Source organism: Solea solea, chromosome 15 (genome assembly GCF_958295425.1).
Source record: "Solea solea chromosome 15, fSolSol10.1, whole genome shotgun sequence".
Classification (NCBI taxonomy): domain Eukaryota; kingdom Metazoa; phylum Chordata; class Actinopteri; order Pleuronectiformes; family Soleidae; genus Solea; species Solea solea.
Window position 1 is genome coordinate 6,997,587 of NC_081148.1, and position 27,241 is coordinate 7,024,827.

The 27,241-nt window shown below is 41.6% G+C and overlaps 1 protein-coding gene across 6 annotated transcripts in view; it reads left to right on the top strand.

Moving 5' to 3' along the window:
- ehbp1 (EH domain binding protein 1) overlaps positions 1–27,241 on the top strand; it is a 137,067-nt gene that overhangs the window by 81,561 nt on the left and 28,265 nt on the right. For 2 of the 6 annotated variants that reach the window (XM_058651055.1, XM_058651057.1), the window contains 6 exons: positions 7,619–7,769; positions 9,909–10,178; positions 12,778–12,935; positions 17,401–17,539; positions 18,011–18,111; positions 20,791–20,914. In XM_058651055.1, the coding sequence (XP_058507038.1) occupies positions 7,619–7,769; positions 9,909–10,178; positions 12,778–12,935; positions 17,401–17,539; positions 18,011–18,111; positions 20,791–20,914 (943 nt within the window). The remainder of the gene's footprint in view (positions 1–7,618; positions 7,770–9,908; positions 10,179–12,777; positions 12,936–17,400; positions 17,540–18,010; positions 18,112–20,790; positions 20,915–27,241) is intronic. The other 4 variants (XM_058651060.1, XM_058651059.1, XM_058651058.1 and 1 more) reach the window with 4 other exon arrangements.

Consider the following 27,241-nt stretch of genomic DNA (forward strand, 5'->3'; position numbering starts at 1 on the left):
TAGTTTGGTGAGGAGAGTTTCTTTGGGCTGTGTGTGTGTGTGTTCGTGCTTGTCTTGGAGTGTGTGATTATCTGTCGTGGCCGAATTGGCTTGAGTGGAGATCAAACGCAGCTTCTTAATTGTGTGTGTGTGTGTGTGTGTGTGTGTGTGTGTGTGTGTGTATGAGAGAGTGTGTGGCTGTGTGTGTGTGTGTGAGTAAGTGTGTAAAACAATTGCATCACAAGAGCCGATCAAGCCATCACAGAGGAGAGCTGTAATACACACATGCCTGAACACATGTACCTCTCTTTCTTCCTCTTCTTTGTCTTCTTCGAGTTATGACATGCCTTGTGTTCACGTTTGACCAAGTGGAAGTGTCAAATATTTTTAAGTCTCTCTCTCTCTCACTCTCTCTCTCCCTCCCTCCCTCTCTCTCTCTCTCTCTCTGTGTTCTTAAAGCCACCGTGCATGAATAAATATGAAGGCTGAAGAGAATATTTAACATTTATTTCACATGAAATTACAGTAATCCCACTACTTTACCAGCTGCCTTATGGCTTTAACTGAATTTGAATTATTCTACTATGTGTGTGCAGCACTATAAGAGAGTGGTTTAAATGTGTTCAGATATTAGAAGAACATTGGTTTAAAGTTTGAGGATCATTAAAGCATTAATACACATTAATTATCAAGTTTTAAATCCTGTATTTTCTTCAACGTTTTTACTCATTCAGATGTTAAAGTCATTGGTGGCGTTCTAATGGAAGTTCATTCAGTTGTTTTGTGCCAATGCTGCAGCAGAAGTTTACACACACACACACACACACACACACATGAGTTTAGTTATGTGTTGCTCCTCCGTCTTGTGAAGCCTCTGATTGGTTCTTTTCTTCTAATGTTACGGGTCATTATTTTACTGGAGGATGAACTCCTCAAGTTCTTTAGTGACTTGTATTTTTCTCCCCGTCTCAATGTTCTGAAATACACAGCACTGTTTCCTGCTGCACAGAGTGCATCAGACGTTGTAGTAACACAGTTTTAAACAAAGTTTATAGTTTATAGGCTTTGAAAATGACGACATTGTCAAATGTCTTGTTTTGTCCACAAACCAAAATGATTCAGTTTAAATGATTTCTTTGTTATATGGAGCTAAAGTACCCCAACAATATTCTCATTTAAGATGCTGAAAAATTGATCGATGATCAAGTAACAGAGTATCAAAATAGTTGACGACTACTTTATGACTAATCGGGTAATCTAATAATCATTGCCGCCCTAATATTGTTTAATATGCTGTACATTTTAGCTAAGAATCCCTCACAGTTGTATACTAACTCTTCTGTGCTGAATTTCTTGTCACTCAGTCATCATCAGATATCTTCAATAAGCTAATTCCTCCATTCCTCTATTGAGTTAAGTTCCTGATATTATGTTTTAGTGTCATTTTTTTGCTTGCAAAGAATCCTGTGCAGTGACAGGTTTTTTTTTTTGTCGCCCACCATCACAAGAGTTCAGCTCATGTTCTCTGTCTTTCTTTCGAGCTCTTTTTTTTCTCTCCTTTCCTCTCTCGGTCTCTCCACAGTAATTATCCTGTCTTTTTAAAGGGCAGAACCTTCCCATCTTACTCGCCTGTCAGTGACGAGCTCCTGTGTGTGTGCGTGGTAGCCTCCACGTTACCTGCTCAACCCGTCCTACTGTATGAGTGCCCTTTGTTAAACACACAGACGCACACACACACACGCACGCACACACACTGCTGGAGACAAACTGTTAATTTAGCGATTCAACTGTGCAACCGCAGTTAAACAGAAGTTCACAAGTCAAACAAACATTTATTTGCTCAAAAAATATCAGCTTGATTTACACACATATACACATGCCCCCTTGTTCTTTGAATTTTGCGACACGCATAAAGCACATGCGTTTATTTTCCTTCGGTTGCAAACACTGTTCTCCATAAAATACTCAGTTTGCTTTTCATATATGAGCCTTTGTGCTGCCGCACATGTAAACAGTGCACTCTAACAACAAGTGAACATGCGCCAATAGGCCTTTATACACATCACTAAACATGAATGATATTACAAAACTTACACAAAATGTTCAATTCATGAGTGTATTAATCATAAAGTTAAAAAAAAATGCAAATAAATAAAACCCAAACACACTCACTAAAAACGTTGCATGAGCTCAGATTAGCTTCCAGTTCACACGGTTTTGATTTGATTCATTTCAGCTTATGAAAGATATTTTTACAAAACTAATGCTGCAAATTGTACATTTGGATTTCTCTAACCTGGTGCATCATTAAAATCAATAAAGTATAGAAATTTTACCTTTAAGTAGTTGCATTAATGTACTTTTTATTTAATATGAACACACTGGTGCACGTGGAGAGCACTATTGCCTCACAGAAAGAAGGTTTCTTCGGTGATAATTCAAACTCAAACCTAAAAAACCTGTTAAAGTGAAAAAATCTTCAGCCCAGAAGGACATCAGAAAGTTTGAAGTAATACCAACTTGTCCAGCAGAGAGTGCTGTGAGCACAGTTGGGCCTGCATCCATGTCCTCTTAGCTCATCAGAAGAAGACAACAGTGGTGTTATGTAGATTTGCTGTGGCAATGGAGGACACAAACAAACTAAACTGTCCTCTGTGTGGACAATCACGACACCAAAGCTGCCAAAAAGCCTCATATGAAAATATTTCTGCTGCCGACTCTTTGCTGTTCAAAAAAACACACTGTTGTGGTCACGCGAGACTATCAAGTCTCATGAGATTTGTGCCGAGGATAGAGGAAATGGTACATATTAAAGGATACGTCTGAGGATTCTTCCAAATAAATATCGTCATTTCAAAAGCAGAATTTTACAACCACAATCCACGGCACTACACACACACTGACACACAGGTAAACAACCAGCACTTCCATACTCCTTCCACACGGACATGTCACAGATTTATATTTATGTACATGTAACACACTCACACAGAGCCCTATCATCGACACGCACCCGTCGAATCATAATTAGGCCGTGTCCTGGTTCTTTGATAGCCATGTACAGTGGCTCTTCTTTAATTCTTTATCAAATGCATTGATCACTGTGGGCCTCGCATGCTCATTGATCCGCGCACTCTGTCTGTGGCCAGACGATAAGCTCCCCCCTCGCTCTCTCTCTCTCCCTCTCTCCCTCCATCCCTCCCTCCTTTCCTCTCTTTTTCTCTCTTAACCAAAAATTGAGCAGTAAGAAGTGTTGAAAGTAATTACTAAATTTGGAACATTCATAATATTATGCAGTAATATTCTGCAATACTCTCGTTTTGTTGTTGAATTAATTGATATAGGGTTTTGCGTAATGGCGGTGCATGAATTATTCCAGGTCATTTAAAGCCTTTGCAGTGTTTTTAGAAAAAAAAAAAAAAAGACCACATCTCCCATAAACCCCGTAGATTCCAATTCCTACCTCTAAGGAGATTTAGCTGTGTGTTTGTCCACTTTTTACACCAGTCCTTTCTACAAACCTGCCTCTGGTACCTCATAGTACAACAGACACCATTCTGTGTTTACATTCAAAACAAAATGTATGTTTTCAATCAACTTCCATCCATCCATCCATCCATCCATCCATTTTCTACCGCTTTATCCACCACAGGATGGTCGCGGGGGTGCTGTGCCAATCTCAGCTGACATAGGGCGATAGGCGGGTCACACCCTGGACAGTCAACTCAGCTTCTCACTTATTATTCTTAATATTATTTAGGAAACACAAATACTGTAGATCATTTGTTACCCACCACTCCACCTCAATAATGTAGTAATCTGCAACAAGAGGTAAAACTAAATGATGTCACCTCCTCAAGAAGTGTTATGTTGAATTAGGTGGACATATGAGGATTTATTTGTTTAATAAAGCCCTTTTACATTTACTGTATGTATAATAGTGAAAGCCAAGTGTGTAGTTGATAAAGTATCTGTCAACTGTGTGTGTTTTTTCCCCGGTAGAATAACTTTGAATCACAGTAGCAACAACCACCTGGCTTAACCACTGACCAAATTCTTTCTGCATCTGCATTGTGTCTGTATCATCATCACGAGTGTGTGTGTGTTGACACAGCTATGTCCACTGGTGTGTGTGTGTGTGTGTGTGTGTGTGTGTGTGTGCTTTAGCATGTGTATGTGCGTGTGTGTGCCTGGACCAGATAGAGACCTAAAGCACCTCTTGACTGTGAATTAGCCTGTCATGACAAATGTCTGGAGCTGCATGAGTGGCTGCCAGACTGGCTGGCTATCTGGGAGGTTGGCAAACCCTTTCAGATAGCGATTGTGTGTTCATCCCCGTGTGTAAGTGTGTGTGTGTGTGTGTGTGTGTGAGTGTGCGAGTGTGGCATCACTCGATGCCCACGCCAGGTCTCTGTACATGACCAGTGGTGCGTGCCCTCCCTCCCTCTTTCTTCTTGCCCAGAAAAGAGCAACCACGGCGACAACTTGCTCACCCAGCTCAAAAAGAGCTTCCAGAATAGAGAGGGGTCCTCACCCCAACACCAAGCCCACAGAGGAGCCCTCTGTCTCAGCCCCGCACTCAACCGTTCAGCCTCTCTTCCCCTGGAGGTTCCAAGCAGTCAATGGAAGACACAGTCCACAATTGTTCTTGCTGTCTCCATTTAAAAAAAGAATAGCCTCTTCCCTCCTGAGTCTCCATTCTTGAGGCTGTGCTACCCGCTGACCACTGCCCGACACACTTTCACTCCTCCTTTTTCATACTGGCTTTGATCATGTAGCGACATGCCTGGTTGCGTTTTTGTGTTCTGCTGTTTTTCAAACTTGTATCCTGGTGACTTTTACAACCTCTGATTGTTTTGCCAAATAAAAGGCCCATGGATTTTTATTTTCCTGTTATGTACAATTTCCATCGACGACATTTGTAACTCTGATCATTGGTTAGTCGTTACCACTCAGTCGATAAGGCAGTGGATTAAAAAACATTCTGGCATATTGTGCTCCTATCTATCAATGAGTTATATTTGGGATATGAGTGTTAAACCCCATTCACACTGGTCAGAATATCTGTTTAATCCTGGGTTTAAATGGGTTTTTCACCAGTGGGAAGGTGTTTAATCAACGTTCACTTGTGGGTCAAATGACTCTGCAGTGCATGCAGGTTTTTGTTGGCATCACTTGGAACAAACAACCCAGGTGAACATGCTAATGCCTTCTTTGTGTGCTCTACTTTTTCCAGCGTAATACTATGACACACATTCATCTTCCAGCCATTAGCATTCGTTTTTGTAATAGTCCTTACTTTTTATTACTTTGCTTTTTTATGACATTGCTTAATATCACTATATTGATCCAGCTAAATGGTCAAGAGAGATCAAAGTAAATTATGTAACATGTTTCACTGAGTGCTATGATGTGTTAACTTATCTTATTATTAGTCCTTCAGTTCTTAAAGATCACTTTATATGATTCCATGCTCATAAGTTTACCTGTTTACTTTTGATCCTCAATGAAGTCACACTTTGTCCTCCAATGAAATGCCTCTCCCCTACCAATCCCTTCTCTCCCCTATGAAACACATTCCTCTATTTTCTAATCAGTGGCTTTGTAGCCAGCAGAGCTAGGAGCCACTCAGTCTATAGTGTTAATCCTAGCCTCTGGATAGGCAAAGCCAGTTTCCTATTTCCTGTCCCCAAAATGGCCAACAACAATAATGTAGAGGGACGTGTTGTTAATATGTATGTATACATAGGCCCACTCTAACTGGTAGTTCTATCCATATCTGTAAAGGACAGATTAGATATCAGAACTGTCCCAAAGCTGGAAGGCCATCAGTAACATTATTGTTTATCACATCACAAACTGATGAAAACAAGGAGGGAGGAAAAAAAACACAATAAGACACACTGAAGAGAGGATGCATGGAACAAAAGAAAAAAGAAAAGACACCATGTCATTGAAGAATGCTGCAATCAAGCCATATTTTTTTTTTTTCCAATTCGATTGTTAGTCCCTCACCCTGGTCACAGCAGGGAGACTCCACAGATGCCAGCACCAGTGTTTGTTTGATGGCTTCCCATTTGTAATCCTTGTCTCCAAAATGAAATTATTAAAGTACTTACCAGAGATTATTTTGCTCTTTTAAACTGTATTACAGTTTGATCATGAAGTACACATGCCTGGTAATGGACTGCGTACTCAGCTGATTTCTCACATTTAATGGAAAATGTTTTTTTGTTACATTTACTTTAAATAAATATTGATCTCTCTGAGGATTTCTACCACACTAAAGACTATGTACTTGTGATTCTTGGCCTTCCCTTCAAATGTTAGGTTAAGTTTCACCTGTTTATTCAGTGCACCAAACCTTCCGTTTTCGTTCATTTGCCACTCAATTGATTGGAACAGTGCTCACAAAGAGCTGGGAAACAAATACTGTAGTGTTTGACTCTCTGCTTTTCTACAAGCTGATTCTCGCTCATCTCCTCACTCTTTATCTCTCTTTTTATACTCTCTATCTCATCTCTCTCTCCATCTACTAGTTTCTCTCTAAGGTGTGTTCCCCTCCCCTATGGGCATCCCCTCGGGTTCTCTTACACACACACACACACACGCACACACACACACACACAAAGTGCATTAGGGTTGCTGTCATTTACAAAACAGCCCCATTGTCCCACCCTAACAATGGCTACAAGCAAACAATTGACATGGAAATGGAGAGATGTAGCTCATTAGCGGGTGCTGCTTGTTTTGTTAATGGATAAATGTGCGGCATCAGTAGGCCAGCCTTAAAACCCCTGCCTCAATATGGAGAATCCTGATTAACAGAAAACCACAGGGAGGAGGAACAGTGACAGAGAAATGCAACTTCTCGCTCCCTTGGGTGCTATACGCTTGTGTATATATGGGGAGGGGGGGGGTGCAAGGTGGAGTTTTCAGAGTTTGAAAGTGGTGTCATGTCAGACAAGTTTTTCACAGTTTGTGTGGCTTGTAACTTCTGTTGTTTTTTCACAGAGGCTTGAATCACACAGGCGACTGCTCTTTCACATCCTGAATGATGTCCTTGAAATAGCTTTCAATTTATAATATTATAAAGTAATAATTTATTTGTTTTCTCCTGTTTTTGTGTCTCTTATTTTTATAGAAATTTACAAATCTCTCGCCTGGTTGCCAAATGCACATAGAGCCTGCACATTGAGTGTGTGTGTGTGTGTGTGTGTGTGTGTGTTTGTTTGGGTATTTATCAGTTAAGTGTTTGTCATTGACATCATCAATGTTTTTTTGTGTGCATGTGGTAGCTTGTAGTATCAGTAGGATCAGATTGAATTGCACTGAAAATGGCATTTCTGCCATTACTCTGATGGTGTCAGCTCAATACTGTATCTGCCCTTTGCAAAGAGTGTGTTTGTGAGTGTGTGTTTGTGTAGTCTTTCTAACCCCATAATGCTCATCATGATGTGTGCATCCACTTTGATAACAAATGGATCATAAAACAGCATGCAACCCAAACTTCTTTTGTGGCATTTTGAATTACGTATCACTTACTGAAATCCAAGATGAGAGATTTCCCTTTCCTCTGAATCTTGTAAGAAATTCTTTTGTTCATGTTTTTTTTTTTTGCATATTTGTGTGTTTGCAGGAGCGTGATGCAGAGCGGCGAAGACAGCTGAGAGAGCGGGCCAGGCAGCTGATAGCTGAGGCTCGCTCTGGAGTCAAGATGTCTGACATGAGCCTGCTGGATGTGTCCAGCACTGAGAGAGGAAAGGGCAGCAGAGGAAGCCCTGCTGCTGGTCAGTGCACCAACACACACACACACACACACACACCAGCACATGCCACAATACAGGTGTGAATGCACAATACAATGCGGACACTTATGAGGTCCAGTCACAGTGTAACTTGGTCTAATTAATTAGGACAACATGATTTTCCAGGTGTGAACTGAGAGCTGACCCCCCTGTGATTGGATCACTAGAAACAGGTGTTAATACCAGGTCTAAACATGGCCACATTCAAAAGTCAATTTAGCCTTCATGGACACACAGTGTTTGCAGTAACTCTTTATTTATTCTCATTTACATACTTTCAGAATTTGATTATAAAAGGAATTAAAACACACATGCTCGCACTTAATAATACTTGTTTAAAAAGAAAAAAAAAGAAAAAAGTCACACTGGCATGCTTCGACACACTCACTTTTTTTTCATAACACACATGCTCACACATTTCCATTATGCACTCTGAAGGGGTTCTGCTTAATCCTCACAAAAAAACAAACAAAAAGTCATTTGACAACAGCTGCAGGTCTAAAAAGCACCTCCCTCATATTCAGAGCAGCAGTTCACCCTGCGACTTCCCCCCGCCTCGCCTCTTTTACCCAATTATTGTTAATCAACACAACATATTGTGAGGCCAAATTATGCCTCAAAATACCACGCACTTCTACATTTAGAGGTGCACACAACACAGCGCTGTTGGTGGTGGTTGTGTTCCTTCTGGCACACAAGGTGTGGATTAAAAAAGCACAAGGTGAACGCATAAGATATTTCTCAACAAACAATCAAAGAACACGGGGAAAAAAAAGTCAATACGACGAGAAGGGAGATGAGCGACTTGTTAGGTAGAATGACAGGAGAAAAGACAGTGAGGAGTAGGGAGGGTACCACTTGATTTACTTGCTCTTTCAGCTTTTCTGAATTGGACTAATTGTTGGTCTCATTAAAAATGGAGTTGGAGGAAAGAACGGAACGTGGGAGGAGGAGGTAAAGAGAGGAGAGAAATGCTGTGGGCTGTGATACACAAGGCCTCCCGAGCAGAACGGCTAATCCTAGCCTCCACACTCCCTCTCTCTGTGTCTCTCTCTCTCTCTCTCCCTCTCTCCCTCTCTCCCCTCAGCACCATTCACGGTCCTTTAATGCAGCTCAGACTGCCCCCTCCAAGTGTCTGCCCGCAAAGAAACTTTCCAAACTCCATCACCATGGCCTCCTATTAATTAGGCCTGAGCCAGCCACGCAGGAACGGTGCTTGCTAGCACGCTCCACATCGCAGCTAGCAAATTAGGAGGAGGGGGAAAAAAAACAGGAAATGTTGTTAGTATGATTCTCTCGCCTTCTCTCTTTGTTCTCTCTCCTGCTCCCCACCAAGTAGTAAATAGCAGAGAAGGGAGCTTTCATTTTCAGATGCTGTTTACTGATTGTTTTTGTTTTAATCCGTGGTGGGTTATCCACGCCAACAGAACTGCTCAGGTCTCCATTTGAGTTTCCTCGAACGTGTTTCTTCTTTTGTTCTGTTGAGCCCCTCAGAAAACTTTTATGACACCTTGTTCATAAAAATTTGAAGACACGACTCATTACAGTGACTCTACACTGCACAAGTGTGTGATTTTAGACTAACATGCCAGCGTTGTGAAGTCAGAGGCGTGGCTGGCTCTCCCTCATACATAGACATCACTTAAACAATGCCCTCCCTTAAAAAGAAGCAATATTACTCGCCTTGAGCAGGCTTTGTGCACAGTCTTTTGTATTTGTTTGTTTTTTGCCCAATTTATTTAAGCTGGAGATGCAAGGCTGGCAACTGATGTTTGAATGATGCAAATTAGTTCAAGTCTTAGTTTCTCTCCTATGATAAGCAGACACCAATCAATCAAATCCCACATTATTACTCAGATCTATGGCCTTTTCAAACCATTTCAAACCTTTTCAAAGGTTGGTTAAATTATAGATTGATACATTTTCTGTCACTTACTAATTCTTTTTCCATAACTAATTCTTTAAACCTAACTAACTAGCTAACTGTAAATGTAAACTAACCAGGCTTTTCTCTTCTCTATATTCATCTACATTTTTCCTCCTCATTTTCATTTCCTAACATCCTTGACTTCCACCCTTCTCTATTTCTTTCCATTATTCTCTCCCACTCCATCACCACAGATGTTTTGGATGGAGTGAGAGGTCATCACGAGGATAGTGATGAAAGGGGTAAGGAGGAGGAGGAGGAGGAGGAGGAGGAGGGGAGGGCTGAGGAGGACAGGCTCCATTTTGCTGGTGCTGGTGCTGATGCTGATGATGATGCTACTGTTGCTGCTGCTGCGTTTGCACTGGATACTAACCCACTGCCACTGGAGGCCTCAGTTCCAGCCACATCCAGCACCCACGGGTCCCTGGAGCTTACTAACCCCAGCTCTGAGCTAACCTCTCTTGGTAAAGTCGGCAGCTGAAGTTGCATGTGTGAATGTGAAGTTTGTCTTTTTCTGCCTGTGCTTTCTCTGACACATTTACTTCTCATTAATTGATTTATTTTAAGAATTTCTTTCACATAAATTCCTTAATTATTTACAATTTGTCCATCTCATTCTCGCTGTTAACCACTCACTCCTTACTCACTTACTAATGCACCAGAGAATTAATGTCTTAAGACCAAAGACCTAAGTAAAACTGTAAAGTGTAGTATTACAATTATGTCCTTTACATAAAAAATGACTTTTGACATTTTCCCCCTCGGTATGCTAACAACGACCCACTAGCTAAAGTTAACCCTAACCCACCACCACCTACCATAGCGGAGGCGAACACACTTGTATAACTAAATAACTAAATTCTCCGCTAGTGCTTGTATACTGTGACAAGGACAGTAGTCCAATTAAACGGTAGCTTGATTTAACTGTGCATGGAGTGTGATACTGCAGCTTATCTCCTCTAAGCATTCACAAAAGACCAGGCATGTAGTCTGAACTGCCCTCATCAAAATTTAAAACCACTGATCTGATCTGATCTAAGCTTTACTCACCCACTTATTCACTTTGCAACTCACTTACACTCTCATCTGTCACTGCTGACCTTGGTGCATGCTGTCCATTTAATGTTTGTGAATTGTGTCCTGGTCCTGGTAACGTCCTATTGTCTCTGTACCCGTTAATGCTTCACACTGAAGGAACCAGCGCCAGCCTACTTCAGTGTTGTTTCATTCCCACTAACAACTTCTTTAAGTAGTAATTAATAAACTGTGAAAAGTGGTCCCCAGACAAATAAAATCATATCTTCAGGAAAGCATTTGCTCAAATCTTCAGAGGTAAACTAATTAATTTGTTTTGTTTTTAATTCGTTATTTGCTTCCTCACTTTCCTGCCGATGTGAGATAGGTGCGAGTACAGTGAGGGACCAGGAGAAAAACAAACATGAGAACAGACAATTGGTTCCTCCAGCTTTGAAGTGCAATATCTCCTCGCTATTTTGTGTGTGTGTGTGTGTGTGTTTTTCCTCACTCTCCGTGTTCCTTTTTTCTTCCTTTGTAGCTGGTAATTTTCATGTAGCCTTGAAAGAAATGGAGGGTGGTGATTGTATCACTAAAGGAGCTGATACCACACTTAAACTCAACGAAAATGTTCAGTGTCAGTCACATTTTTCCAGCAGCTCAGGTCATTCACTCCGCCTCCTATACTCCGTGTTTGGTTTACGTGTATTTTGGCACATATGAGTCTGTTAATGTGTGTCCTTATATAAGCCAAGCGCAAGACTTGATGTCTGTGTTTTGCCTCTGCATGCATCACGATGTGCACGTGCGTGTGTGTGTGTGTGTGTGTGTGTGTGTTACGGCGGCAAATGACACATGAAACGGTTGCCCTCCTGTTCTTTCATCTTCTTCAGTGCAGTGGTCTGACCTGGCAGGGAAGCTGTGGTTTCTAGTCCCTGGTTAAATAAACCTGTACACAACCACTGAAAAACAGAGGGAAGAAAGAAAGGAGGGAGGGTTTGACAGATGGATTAAGAATCAGATTCAGAATCATAATACTTTATTGATCCCTGAGGGGAAATTCTTGTGTTACAGCTACTACAATTCGAAGAGCATGAAATAAGGATAGAAATGTATAAGAATAATAAAAAGAAAATGAACAAGAGTAAACGTAAAGCTAAGTAAACATAAACATATGCACTCTAATGTAAAAAAGATGAGTCAATGAGAGAATTAAAGTCTGTAAGAGAGAGTCGTGTGGAGCTGCTGGGCTTAATCAGCATTGTGTGAAATCACACATTACAGCGTTAAAAAGCATTTGAATATTTGAAAATATGTTTTTGCATCTAAAACTCACAGACTGTCATTGGGAAGCAATATTATTATGTACGTAGTTATTTGCATAATATAAATCACAACGTACGTTATCTCAAGTATAGAGTAAGGCACAAACCTTATAATATTATATTAATAATATAATACAATATTAGAGAGAGGAGAGAAAAGAGATGCACTAGGCATCAGTGGAGAGAAAAAACTCCCTTTTAACAGGAACAAGCCTCTGCCTCGACCCGTTGGGGTGAGAGGAAACAGAGGGGGGGACAGAGGAGATCTGGGGGAGAGAAAGGGAAAGAGGGAGGTGAGGAAGAGACAGAAGAAAGAGACCAGGAGCAGATATACTGTATAGCCGTTGTATCAAGTTACACGTTTAGACAAGACAGTTCTGAATCAGTTATGACATGTGATACTAAGTCAATGTCATTTCTATACACTGTAGCATAGATGTGTTAATAAATTCATTATTTAGAGCAAGATTGAGTTAAAAGAAAACTAAAAACAGTATAATACAACTTGTCAAAACTTTAAGTTGAACATGTTTTTCTCAGTGGGAATAGACTCGATGTTTTAAACATCAGAGGACAAAGATTTTGAGTGAAAAACTCTTTAAGACTCATCTTGTGTTGTCATCGTGTGCGTGCTTCAAATGCCTGTTATTTATACAGTTGGGTTTTTTTTGACACTTAAAAGGTTTACTTTGTTCTCATTGTCCCTCCTCCTGTTGCTCTCCAGGTACCAACAGTAAGCACGTGGACCTGAAGCTGAAGAAGCTGGTGGAAATCAGCCCACGAGGAGTCACTTCTCCTTCTTCCCCGTCCTCCACCTCCTCCTCATCCTCACCCACTGCCACCTCCTCCTCCTCCCCACTTAGCCCCACAGAAGGACAGGAGGTACGTATCTTACCACTTTTGAAACATTCGCAAGGTGCAGTATCTTTATTTTCCTTTCTTTCCGTGTGTGTGTGTGTCTTTTTTTTTTACCCCTACATCTCTCTTTCCTTTTATCTGTCTACCTCTCTTTTTGTTTTTATTTTTTTTCTCTGCTCCCCTCCCCTTCTCGCCACCACCATCAAAGGGTCAGTCCAATCAATCGGGTCCGATTGACCCTGGTTGTCGACTGGCTGACCCTGTGTACACATCAGTCACTTGGACCACTTCATGTGAGACTATAGTTTATCCCTCTAGTGTTCATATAAGACTAATGTCTAAATCCATCACACACAGTGGCATCATAATGCTCTACATAACATGGAGCAGTCTGCTCTATTGACTATGACCTTTTCAGACAGTTGCTGTGTGTCTGAATAGGTGAGGAAAGGGGGGAGGAGGGGTGATGCTGCTGCTGCTGCTGCATGTGTCTATACCTTCTGATGTGAATATTGAGCCAACATCGCAGTCGACCAGTCTTAACATCTGTTTAATTGATTTTGAATGTCAAGAGGAATAAAGTGAGTGATTGTGCGTGTGTGAGTGTGCGTGCATGTGTGTGGCTATCAGTGCGAGCAAAACCCTCTGTGCTTATGGCAGCACAGGGTGTCTTTGATCATCAATTCACATAAACACCCTCTTGTGTTCAAAGCCTAAAAGGCTTAGACCTTCATGGAGAGTGTATGTGTGCATGTGTTACCACTTGACCCTCACAAAAATAGAGTCACCATTTTGGTTTGACACCAAACCAAATCAGAATCACGTCACCCACAAGTGAGCACATTACGGTTCTTGCTCTGGCCATGAATTGACCTCTTGATTTCTTGATTTACAACGACAGGTTTTAAGTTTTAATCTGGTTATCATTAGTGCATTTGTCTTAATTTACAGTCTAGAATAACATTAGTATTTGTTAATGAACCTCATAACCTGATCACCATCAAATCAACTCACTAACAATAAAGATTAGTTGTTAGAATTGATGGCGCAACAGATATGATTTTTATATCACGTATCATGACATGGTAAGCTACTGTATATATATCTGCCTGCTATTGTGTCACTGACTATACCAGTAGTTCAAATATGATATGATCAGATGATGAGAATGAATCATAGCATTTCATTACCTTCATCAAGGAGGTTATGTTTTTGGCTGCACTTGTCTGTGTTTCTGAGCAGCATAACTCAAAAAGGGATCTGGTTTCAGCATTTTTTTAATGTTCCAACGTTTAGCATTTAGAACCGTAGTTCTAGATGCACTTGGGAAAGAGTGGTTAGCAGAGACGTCCTCTCTGTGTTACAATCTGCAGTCACCATTGTCACGAATTCATACAAACTGAACTTTTAAAATACATTTAAACATGTTTGTTCAACTCAAATTGTTCTAAATTGAATTTGTCAATGTCAGGCTAAGATCCATTAAATGAAAGATATCAAATATTTGATTTAATGGATGTCAGGAGGACTCTGTTTTGTGCTTGACACGCAAACAAGTAGCCGCACGCTGTCTCAGAAACCACCTTCTCACATGCTGAATGGCGCATACTTGCCTCCAGTGAAGTGGCGGTGGACACACTTCATTCAGTAAATCGATTCCCCCACGAACGCTTGTACAGTATCCTGGGACAATGGCAGGCGTCCAGTTACAAAGTCGAGTAGCAACCGTGGCTCGACTTGACTGTGCATGAAAACCTGCTGACTGTGCTCTCAGGTTTTAAGTTCAACTCTGTCCTGTAGAAAGTGTTGTCTTTTAAGTAATTGTTCAAAGATCCGTTAATGTCTGTTTCTATGTCGTCATTTAAAAATTAAACTGCCTTGTCCCAGGAGGATTGAATATCCCCGGTCAGAGTGACCTGCAGGAACATTACACATTCACACACCCTCCCTCCCTCTCATTAGCAATTGTGTGTATGCGCAGCCTCGGTGGCACATGATAAGGGCATGCGACGCTCAGCAGACTGCAACATTAGTCACACAGCACCTCGCATGCACATTTAAAGACTCCCACATGCACCAAAAGCACTGAATCACTGCTTACCACAGCGATGATGGCAGCAGCGATAAGAGGGAAAAGTGTGTGAGAGAGAGAGAAAGAGTAAGATGGAAGACGAGAGGGGGGCCACCCAATATCTGCTTGTCCTCGAGCTTAGAGGAGGGACAGTGGCAAGCAGAGTGAGAGTCTGTGTCCTTAAAATGTCAAGGTGCATACATGGAGCATACGTGTGAGCTGTTCATCTGGGTCTACTTGTAACGTGGCAGTCGTTAAACCCATTGTAACCGATCAACCTCTGGTTATAGTCAAATTCACAATAGTTAACAATAAGTGATAATTGGATGGACAGCCTCGGTGTCCTAATCGTTCTCCTCAGGGATTTCCACTTTAGTCAAATGAACAGTTTCCTGTAGATATTGCAAAAGCTCGCACTTCTTCTTATCAGTCACTAAACTAAATATCTTTCAAAAAAACAAACAAAGCCTCATCAGGAAAATATGACAAAGCACAGCAGCATTAATCCAACAAATCCTTTGACATCCAATTATCAGTGACTGTTCGACTTTGTTTTTAAGCAAACATATTGAATATTCATTCCTCAGCCACTTGATGGATTCCTCTCCACTGCAGCTCATAGTTGTACATTTGTTAAGTGAGTTACTGAAGTTGAAATTGGAGCCGTGACATCTTTTTTTGTTTTACTCCCACTCAATTTTAGATTGTGTTAATTGTGAAGTTAGCACATACACAAATACACCTTTGTTACACAAACACAAACCAGAGATATTGAAGCCCCTTAATGGCAGCTAATACGTCACACACTCACTCATCTTCTACTGTTTTATCCTCCACATGAGGGTCTTGGGCGGGCACTGGTGCCAATCCCAGCTGACATGGGACGAAAGGCGGCGTACGTATATATCAAGTTTAACAATTGTACAATATGTAGAAAATATGCTGAAATCATTGTATTTAATACAGAGACACAAGGTAATTACCATGTTGAAGATGTTCACTCTTTAAACTTTAGGTTGACTGTAAAACATGAAGTAGTGAAGACTAATGAATGGTGATAATGGGGGGGGGGGGCAATCTTGAATATATATATATATATAGTATTGATTATTAGTTGTTATAATTGGAGAATCATGAATGCAATTGATTTTTGGGATGTTGCTGTGTCAGCAGTGATTAAGCCATTGCGTCACTTCACAGTCAGAGTGTTTTTTATGTTAGTGACAGAAGGTTTCAGTTGATGAAGACGCTCAGCGCTCTCGCCTCGTCTAGAGTTATCCAGTTCAGACATGACTGTTGCTTCTTGTAGTAGATGGACAGATACATGTTCAGTGATGGATGGAGAGAATCTGTTTTCAATGTAGGAAGTGAAGTATTGAACTTAAATGCTGCCCACCTAGCAGTGAACTGAGACACGAGGCCTTTACCTGCCACAGTTTCGCCACGCTGTACCCTCTGCTCTTTGACTGATTGTCAGTCTGATACACACACATACAAGCAAACAATTCTTTCACACATCCAAGCTCTGGCCTAATGTATAAATAAAATAATTGGGCATTTTGTATCCAACACTTCATAAATAAATTTGCTTAGATTTGACTTGACATGAGGTTTTAAGTGGCTGGTAAACACTGACAGACTAATAGACGAAACAAAGCGAGAACAAATTAATTGCTGACATTGTTTTTGAAAGTCAATAATCTGAAGCTAAACTAACAACTGCCTTTCTCCCGCTTGTTCCGCATCCACACTGTCTTTATTAGTCGTCCTTGCTCTGCCTGACTATCTCCCCCCCGTCTCAAGCAGTGGAACGCGCTTGCTCTAATTGTGGACTTTATTACACGTTTCGCCATCTTATTAGCGCTGCCACAGCGTCAGCCTTAGCCCGAGTCAGTTTCTTTTCCACTCGGCTTGGCATATTTGGAGGCCTGGTAATAAAACATTTCTGCATGCTGTTTCTTTGATATTGGGAGAAGCAAGCGTGCAGCTTGCACATGTTCACTTTGAAAACAATAGCGTTTTTTTGCATTTTGCATAATCTGAATATATTTTCTGGCTCGGGGTTTGTTGAAAGTCAAGTTAATTGCCTCCTTTTTTGTTTCTCTCATGAGTGTGTGTGTGTGTGTGTGTCTATGTTCAGATACAATGGGGTTTATATATCATATGCTACCACATTTATCTCATGGCCTGTTATGTGTTTTCGCGTATGAGCCGCCTAATTACGGACATTGTTTTTAAGTTAATAATTTGATGTTAAACCAACTAGTGTGAGTGCATTGTTTTGTTTAAGTCCGCCTGTCTGACGTTTTATTTGGTGAGGAACTATCTTAATTTACTAGTTGAATTTCCTCTTCGGTCATTGCATATCTGAGTTTTACATTTTGTTCAGTAACAACATTTCGTTCTGTATCTTCACAGAATAACGCAGAGGAGCTGAGAGCAGAGCGGCTACGCAGAGCAACGGAAAGGTTGCGCAGCCCGGTAGTTTTCAACAAGGACTCTGCAGTCCGTAAAACACAGCTGAAGTCCTTCAGCCAGTATGTGGAGAGCAGACCAGGTGGGTGACAATGCTATACAAACACATGTGCAGTGTGTAAACAATGCATGGAGTATTTACCCAAGGAGGTATGTTTGTGTACATCTACCTCACACCTGATATTAGGTGAGCGACAGTGTGAGTGCTGAGTGTTGTGAAAAAGCTTCATGACATGGCTGTTGCTATGAAACCAGACATTTTTCTTTTTTTAACAGTTTCCTAAGATGTTTTTCCACATTTCAAGAGCAAATATAAAAACCACCCACACTATAAACATTGTGAGCAGCTTATGAAGACAAGGACTCGGTCATTGACAGTCAATCTGCAGCACTAAACCAACTAAAAGCAGAAATTAACATTCTAATGATTAACACAAAAGGGTCAGATCTTGAAGGGAACTCAGTATCATTGCACTCAGTTCGATGACTAATTCATTTGTGTACATTTTGCTTTCACGTCCGTGATCATATGTCGATCTGCTCTTTCTTCCAGAAGTGAAAAGACAGAGGTCTGTTCCTGAGGATCTGAAGAAGGCCGAGGAGGATCGTGGTTCGCCAACAGAGATCGATATTCGCAGACCATTTGAAGAGGAGGTTTGTTCTTTTCTCTCCCGCTGAACTTTTCTTGCAGGGATACAGTTATATTTTCATCCATAACATTATTCAATGTTATGTAAAAACAGTTAGATTTTTAAAATCATGAAATAATTAGGGCTGGGCTATTTGGGGAGAATATCTAATTGCAGTTCTTGTGATATTGTAAGTGCGATTTGATTAGTGACGTAACTTTTTAGGTCAAGCTTCCGTGTGCAATGGCACCATCAACATATTAATCCCTCTGTATTCTAAGGCTGAAATTACACCTTTTTTTTTTTTTTTTTATTGGTATAAAACATAGAATAATCAAAAATAGCATAAATATATTTTAGCCAGTTCACATTCCTTTATATTGTGATTTTGATTTGATTCATTTTCAGCCCAATAAAGTCCTGGAATATCCTAGTTTCCCTTTGGCGTAGCGTCTCTGACCCCTTGGCATAATGATGCTTATGATCAAGGTTAAGAAAAATGAAGTGTTTAGGAGGGGGTCAGAGGTGAGGTCGGAGGTTGTGTTTTTTAATTGCCTCCTCTTGGCTTTTTATTTCCCAGTAGTTAGCTCTTGTTCTGTCTCTTCTATCTTGTCTTAGATAAATCTGTCTATGAACTCCTCTCTCCTTCCTCTTTGCTTAAATTATCCTTCTCCTCTTCACCTTGTCCACCTCTTACACACTCACACTTCCGCTCCACTGTCCTCTCTTCTCTCTGCGTAGACATCTAGGTATTGATCTAACACACTGCAACTTTAATTATAACAATAGTTGATATCAGCTGCTCTGCCATTTAGAGCTGTGTGTGTGTGTGTGTCAGCAGAGAGGTTGTGTGCCTGTGGGTCCTTCAAGTGAACACACACACAAACTCTCTACTCAGCCCGTGTTAGAACTTGTGCGCACAAAGCCTCTGTCAATATAAGTGCTATTATTTCCACGAGTGTGTGTGTGTGTGTGTTTGTGTGTTCCACTGGAGACCATGGGGTGAATCTCCCTTTCCAAGCAGCCATCTCCTACCCTCGACCCTGCGCCCTCCACCCCAGTCACACACACACACACACACACACTGACACACACCCTCCTCCTCCCAGAGCCTGGGCCCCAGGGTTAATGGGTGTTCAACCTTTCCATTATCCCGATCAGCCAAGAATTACCTGCTGAATGATGTTTGCATTAATATAATATATATGGTAATTTCCCTCCTCTTAATTACGGCTGGGCTGAGCGCGGCAAGGGGAGTGGGCTGATCATGTGTAAAATTGATTTGCCAAGGAAAAATATGGTGATAGAGCGAGAGCGCGCGAGGAGGAGGAGGAGGAGGAGGAGGGGGAGGGTTTTAGAGCGGGAGGCTGCTGGGAATCAGCCCACACACATACACACACACGTGCACATAGTCACACAGATGCACATACTCACACACTGGAAAGAGTACAGGAAAAAGTGCTGGCCTGGGTGGAATAAAAAACTTTCTCTTTCTCTCTCCTGCTCACTAGTTCTCCTTCCCATTAAGGAAAAACGGAGTGCATCAGCAATAAAATGGAGATATTTTTCGGATGCATCCTCAGTGGTGAATTTGAATAAACATTTCCCTCACTCGGAGGAGTTTTTCCTGGAGAATAGCAAGCAGCTTGGATACTGAGGTGGTGAAGGGTCAGATATGGAGTGTATATTAAGTGCTTATGATATAGAAGGCCGTGAGTGTGTGTGAGTGAGTGAGTGACCACTTGTGTGTTGTTGTGAAATTGCTGGTATTTGTGCATGGAAGTGTGTATGTGTGGGGTGGTATAGTTTGCTGACATTTGTTGGTTCTGGACTAAGTTTCGAATGTTACATATAGACAATATAAGATGTAAATCATCTTTTGTGTATTTATTTATATTCAGTGATTCTTAGATTGGGGGTAATGGCATCACTCAGGTCACATAAGAGGTTTGTTCTCATGCGCCTGCCTATCACTCTCCTCTCTCTACAGAATTGATTGATGTTTCTTTGACTTTTCTCTCCTTGTATCATCAACTCCTGCAGAACTGGTTTGTCATATTATATCAACAATGAGTTGAAGTGAAGTGATGAAAATCCTGACAGACTCCTAAACAAATATGTCCCTTTTCATGATTAAAGACAAGCAATGTTTCTTACTAATGATTTATGTACCTACTTGTCCTGTCAGTCATATTCCTCAGTGTTCATTTGATAGTTAACTGCATGAGCAATCTTCTTTTTAACATGTAATCGAAGTACATGACCTTTATGAGTTGCTTTTTAACATGAGACACGAGAAAGGAAGTGAGAGAGGCGAAACAAAGCTGAGGAGAAATAAGCGGCAGCAACAGTTGGATGTATAATCTGTTGTGAAATTAAACTCTCTTTCTGGGGAACTTCTATGTCGTTTAATGTAAGCACTGCATATCGCTTCGAACATTTCCACTTTCCCCCTTTCCTATGCTGTATTTCTTCTCTTTTTCATTCTCCTTCTTTATTTATTCTATCCCTTCATCACCCCTCAGTCCATCTCATTTCATTTTACTACTTTCCCAATATTCTTTTTCATCCCTCTGTCCTTTTATTATGCACTTCTGTTTAATGTTATATCGCACTACTCTTCTTTTCTCTCATAACCATTCTCTCTCCCTCCCTCCCTCTCTCTCTCTTCCTCTCTCTCTCTCCCTCTCTCTCTGGTTGACAGAAGGCGTTCAAAGACACCAGTCAGTATGTGGTTGGGGAGCTGTCTGCACTGGAGAGCGAGCAGAGGCACATAGACGCCCGAGCAGCTCGCGTGGAGAAGAGGCTGCGCTATCTCATGGACACAGGTACCCCAAGCCCAATTACACTGGAAAAACAGTTTTGGCAAATTGAGCGTACGCACGCACATACACACGCATGTACACTTGGGGAGTTTGTGTGTGTGTGTGTGTGTGTGTGTGTGTGTGTGTATTTATGTGTGTGAGAGAATCTTTGAAGCCCCCCCTCCCTCCTCTCTATCCCTCCCTCCCTCTCAGTTGAATGTTGAGCGATGGAGCGCTGGGTGGATATGAAAGGAGGGGATGGGGGGAGGAGGGAGGAGGTGGAGAGGGGAGGGGAAGGATGGTTGGGGAGGGTGGGAGAGGGGGAGTGTGTCTCGGGGATGGGAGAAGAAGGGAGACCTCTCTGGGCTGGGGTGATAAGGGAGCCCTTCATGGGGGAAACGATAACTGGGTGCGATAGCGGAGCCCCAGCCGAAGTCTCCGCTGCAGCCGTTTGCCAGCCGCGGCCCCAGCCAGCCAGCCAACCTCCACACTATTGAACAGTGCGCTCAGCCATGCACAGCTACACACATACACCCTCCTTCGCCTAGTACATATCTGGCCTTCATTGATATGCTGTATAAGGAAAGACGGGGGTGAGTTAAAGGGAGGAGAGTGGGGAGAGGCAAAGAAATGTTTAAAAAAAAAAAAATAAAAAAATGAGGTAACACAACATGAGCACTGACACAGTTCACAAATCCACGACAGATACACACAAATGTTTACACGCCCGTGCATACAAAGTGAAATCTGGTTTGGCGTATGGAGCTGGATTCGGAAGGTTTTTATTTAAGATTTGGCTGAGGGTAAAGCCTTGTTAAGACATGAGACAGAGTGCCGAGCCAAAAGAGGGGCCTTGGCTCTGTTAAGTCCCTAAGTGAAATTGGAGAATAGCATCACATTTGTGATACTAAACCGTCCCATTCCTCACCAAAGAATGCTGCTGTAAAAAGAAAAAATAGTATGGTCCCGGGAAGTGGTGAATTCTGGTATTTGCGAATGTTCAGAAAGTATCTGTGCAGTACTTGCTCTAATAATTTAGTAGCAGCTCCCATGCTCGTTCTGATATATCAGCGCCTAACTTGCTGGATTTAGCTCCAAAATCCTACAAGAGCATCATAGGGGAGGAGAGAAGACGGGGTTTTTAGAAAAGCAAACTGGGACTGGTGGGATTTGTGCTCACCTTCTCCATCCTATTTAGGTGACGATATCAAGAATATCTCTCCTCTGTTTGTTGTGTTCGTTTTCCTCCTTTTTCGCTTCCCTCCCTCTGCCTCTGTGCCCTCTTCCCCTGTCGGAGCACATGCCATTGTGTCAATCTGAAGAGCTGTTTTTCCTTCCTCTTCTTCTTCTTCTTCTTCTTCAGCCACAGATAAAGCAGCTGCCAGCCAGCAAGACACCAGGCTATTTACTTCCAAACACCTTCAGCCACAAATACAGTATATTTGTGTATACATACACATATATGTGTGTGTGTGTATATATACATATATATATATACAGTATGTGTATATATATATATGTATATATACACACCTGTGGCCCCACAACAGAACAATCTGATCGATTAGAAAAGCAAGCGAGCGACAACAGGTTGAGGACAAATGTTTTTTTTTTTTTTAAAAACGTAATCTCAGAAAGTGAAATTCACCTCATGTGATTTCAACCCCTTAAAAACATGAGTGAGGAAATGAAAACACTGATGTCTGGGTTATGTCCTATAGTTATTATATAAATATATAACTGTATCTGATTGATTGTGTTGTATTTGAGAAAAAAAATCCCAGAGTGCCACTAACTTAATGTCAACAACAGTAATAGAACCAAGGCTATGCTTGGCCGTGACGCTCCCTCCATTTTGGCATCACTTCCTCTCTGGCGCTGCTGTGCACCAAGAAAAATGAATTCCTTCATGATGTTGAACACATCACTCACCTGGTGAAAGTGTTTCTATATCTCATTTTGCAGCACTTATTCCCAGAGACTCTTCCAGTAGGTTATGGATTGTACCTTCAGGCCGAAGTCCAGAGGCATCGGAGCGAGATGTGCCGGTGACAGGCGGTCACTTAAGTCACCTTTATTACCTCAGCTACTGAGGTCAACTTTCTATAGGCTGTCATAGATGAAAGATATTTTTTTCTCTCTGAACCCAAATGTCTGATAGAACTTGTGCCTGATTGGCTGTTACAGTATTGATCCATCACCATTTTCTGCTGCTTCTACTTTACTAAGGGGATATGGTGAGAAATGACCACCAGCTACCAGCCACACTTTTGAAGACTTGCCAGTGTCTTTTGTCCTCCTGTCTTAGATCTTAGAATCCCAAGTGTCTTGTCATATTGTGGATCTACAAAACTTCAGAGACTTCTGTTTTGATTTACAGTTTTCTTGGCTACCAATCAAATTTCTGGGGAAATCTTCCTGCTGAGATAAATTGGCTATAAATCACCTTGATAGGAGTTTATGCAGACAGAGCCAGTCTGCTGTGGGCTCTGTTAGACACCCAGTCAAATCTGTTCATTTTATAAATATTAACAGATTTACATAAATACGTAGGCATTTGGACAGTGATGTTTCAAATCCGCCACTAACATGTGTCCCCTGCCTTAGTTAGTCCTGTGTTTCAAACCAAAGTAATTAAAGTCAAATAAATCAAATAAAGAACCTGAAACAGGGGACTCTACCCAAACACACTCTCCTTGTCTGTACTAGTGCTGTAGCCATGTTATACATTGATTATGATATGTCATATGTGACAGTTTTAACACTTAAGTAGAAGTGGAACTGTGTGTTTCATCTCACCTTCTAAGTTCCTTCTAAAATCCTCATCATCTGCCTCTCTACTACGTTTTTTTTCAAAAACATTTGTCCAGAAGACCACAGTCTGCTTTTTCATGGCAGCCTCAGTTCAGCCTGGTAAAGTATCGGCTCATCTAAGCCAGACTATGGACAACCTCTCACCCAAGCTGCTACCTGTACAGCTGTACAGAACATCTACAAACATGAGTCCGCAGAAACCTCAGTAATAAACCTCAATATAATAGGCAATTGAACATGATCTTTTTTTTTTAACCTCACAATAAAAAAAAAAAAAATTCTTTATTGCCTTTTTCCATAATCATAGTTTTACATGAGCTTTGATTTTAGATGGAGAGACTGTGTCTGTGCCGTTTATGTTCAGAACTGATGGCACGTGGTTTCTTTGCAGGGTGGATGTTCAGAGTATTGGTAGCGATGCATATGATCACATGACTCAGACCTCTTGAGGTATGTTTGGGTGAGCTCAGTGTGCCGTGGTGCCGTGGTGGTGCACAGTGACGCAGGACTGATGGTCAGATGTGAACAGAGAGAGTGACTGACCCATGACTGATTGTTCATCTCTCCGCTCCACCAGCAGAAAGCCTGGGAAGATGCACTGTGCTCTGCTGGTCCTCAATATGCTTTTCTTTGATATTGCATGCTTTTTGCTTTGTCATTCCTGCAACCTTTCCTGTCCTCCCTCACTCAATATACACAGTTTGTCTCGTTTCCCCTATGGAACCAGGTCTTCAGTGATCTTATGTCTTCAACCCTTATTATGTCCTTTATTTTGTGCTGCTTTTTTTCATCTTCCTGTTTTATGTTTTATGTTCCTCTCACATTTTTTCCTGATGCTCTCTGCTTCCCCGTGTCAGTTTTTTCATGTTGTCTTATATTCCTGAATCGCGCTCTCTCTCCTTCCTTTCTCTCACCCCTACTCCCCCTTGTCTCTCTTATTTTTCACACGTTTCCTCTCCTCCCCCCCTTCCGTCCCTCAGTTTGGGCACAATGCAGCTTTCTGCGGCATTTTCTATTACGCCCCGGCCCTCCCCAGATGAATCCACAGTAATTGGGGTGGTTAATTTATTTACTCAGAGGCAGTTCACAGCACATTAAATAATAGAGATAATTGAACAAGAATTGTCAAGTGTCTTCTGATATCAGACACATTACAGGAGGGAGTGTGCATAAAACTCCATTTCTATGCCCCCATTGTTTATGGTAATTAAGTACACAGATTTATTCCTTGGTTGCCTTCCAAGCTTATGGCAAGCGCCATTGTTGTCTTCTATTAATATGTAATCAGTAAATAGTTTAATTTTCTAATCTGCGGTTGGAGAATTCACTTTCTAACAACTCTTAATTACTGCTGGGCTCTAATGAGTCTCACCATGCTGACGCAGCCAGCCAATCGGAGGCCGGGCTCGAGTCGGGGGGGAATTTGAATTCCTGTGACGCCCCCCCCTCGACTAATGAACTTGTTATTCTTGCACCACTGGGAGAACTGTCCTTCACTCGTGTCATTGGAGAGGACTCCCCTCCTGCAACAGACTTTATATATGGGAGTTCATTGATTCTATGGGAAGATTATGAGTGCATTTATAGGCTCCTCATTTTTACTGCAGTAGTGATTCATTGCTGTCTTTGCACTTGAATGTCATGAATCTTTAAAGTGCTTTGTTTACATAGTGCTCACGAAGCATGGAATTCACACAAGAGCGACCGTTTGATTAGATCATCAACATTTCTATTCTGCTTTTCATCATTCGCGTGTTTCTGCCGATACATGTTATGCCTCTGACCTCGGCATTGTTGTTTCTCTGAAGGTATTGTTGCACAGAAAAACATATCAAACTCTCCTTATTGAAAATTCAGCTGGCGGGATGATGAGGCACTCAAATGCATCATGTAGCCTTTGCAGAAAATCCCCTTGCCCCTGTTTGAATATATCTTATCCAGCCCCCCTACCTGGCCTCTGCACCTATTTACACATGCCTCCCATTTCAAATTGCCATATAACCTGTAACAATGGACGCAATTATCCAAATAATGGCACTTAGCCACACCATAAAGCTGCCCCTCACCTACTGCGCATTTGATAAGAGATAAACAAGCAGAGAGAAGAGAGAATGAGTTTTAGCTCTCCCAGATTAACATATGTTTAAAAATTACACTCAAAGCAGATAAGATTGACACAGGGTTTTTATGGTGCGCTTTCCTTTAATCTGCCTTTGTGTCTGCGAGTCGACAAGAGGAGAATGGCATGTGGAGGGATCCAGCAAAGGCTTAATGTACTTTGCACATGCAGCCTATCCTCCTCTGTATCTGAGAGAAGGGACACAACAGACTGTCAATGCCTTCACACCGGGAAGAGCCACTGGCCGCTCTGACTTGGTTTGTGATTGTGTGCAGGATTGCAGAATGTCAATGGCTTAATGTCAAACCTATGGCTTTAAAACCAACAGGCAATTTTTTTTTTTGGTGTATGTAATTGTACGTGTTATTTTTGTTTGCTAATGCCAGGATTACCACTTTGTAATTCTACCTTAAACTGCCTTCATAACAGCAAGTTTTGGTCACACAAGTGAACAGTCACATATCCCCTTTTGTTAATAGCATTTAGAAGTGGAAATTAGCGCACGATTGTGCTTTAACTTTTTCTTTTCATCATTTCCGTCACGCGCTTGTAATGTTTTCACATTTCTCCCAAATCATCTAACACTAATGGCAGCGGGGCGCAGGCATCATTGTCACTCAGTGTTATGTTTCTTTTCTTAGCATCAAGTGATCCGGCTTCTCACTCTCTTTTTTCCCCACATCTGTCGTCCTAATCCAGCATTGTGGCAGCATCGGCTTATAGTTTGACTAAAGATTTAAGCTGGGCTACGCAAGTGTCGTAGGGATGCACGCACATACACACATGCACAACAAGCCCCGCCCCGTCTTGTTGCAGCAACACAAACAGCGTGTGCAGCTTTAAGTATATTATCGGGGCCAGTTCTTTTGCAAACGTATTGCTGGAGAAGCTTAACATTAATTATTGTAACTTTGGGCAGATTACATCCGTGGCCGTCTTGTAAGCGCACGCAGACTCATCTTGACCTCCTCTACGAGAGCTTAAAGACACAAGAATGGCATTTTACCAACTTTAATGGGATAACCAGCCTAATCTTTTAGCACTGAGAGAAGAAAAAGTGTTTAGACTATAATACCCACCCCGGTTCACACTCTGAAAGATGGAGTGACAGAAGTTCTCATCAATATTTACTTTGATTTTCAGGTACCAAACTGTATGATGACACTTTTGCGTCCTCTACTTTTGATAGAGCTCTCCTCCCGGTTCTTCCAATAAAAAAAGATTTAAAAAACACCAGCTGTGTCAGAGGCCTGGTGCTCTGTGAATTGTGATTGAAATAGTTGTGCGGAGAGATCACAACTTGTTTATCCATAATCACGGGCCCATTTCGTAAGCTAAGCTCATGGCAACAGAGATAGACACAACCTAAAGAAGATGCGTCCCTGTTTGAAGCCTTTGGTCATTTTCTCGCTGTTGTT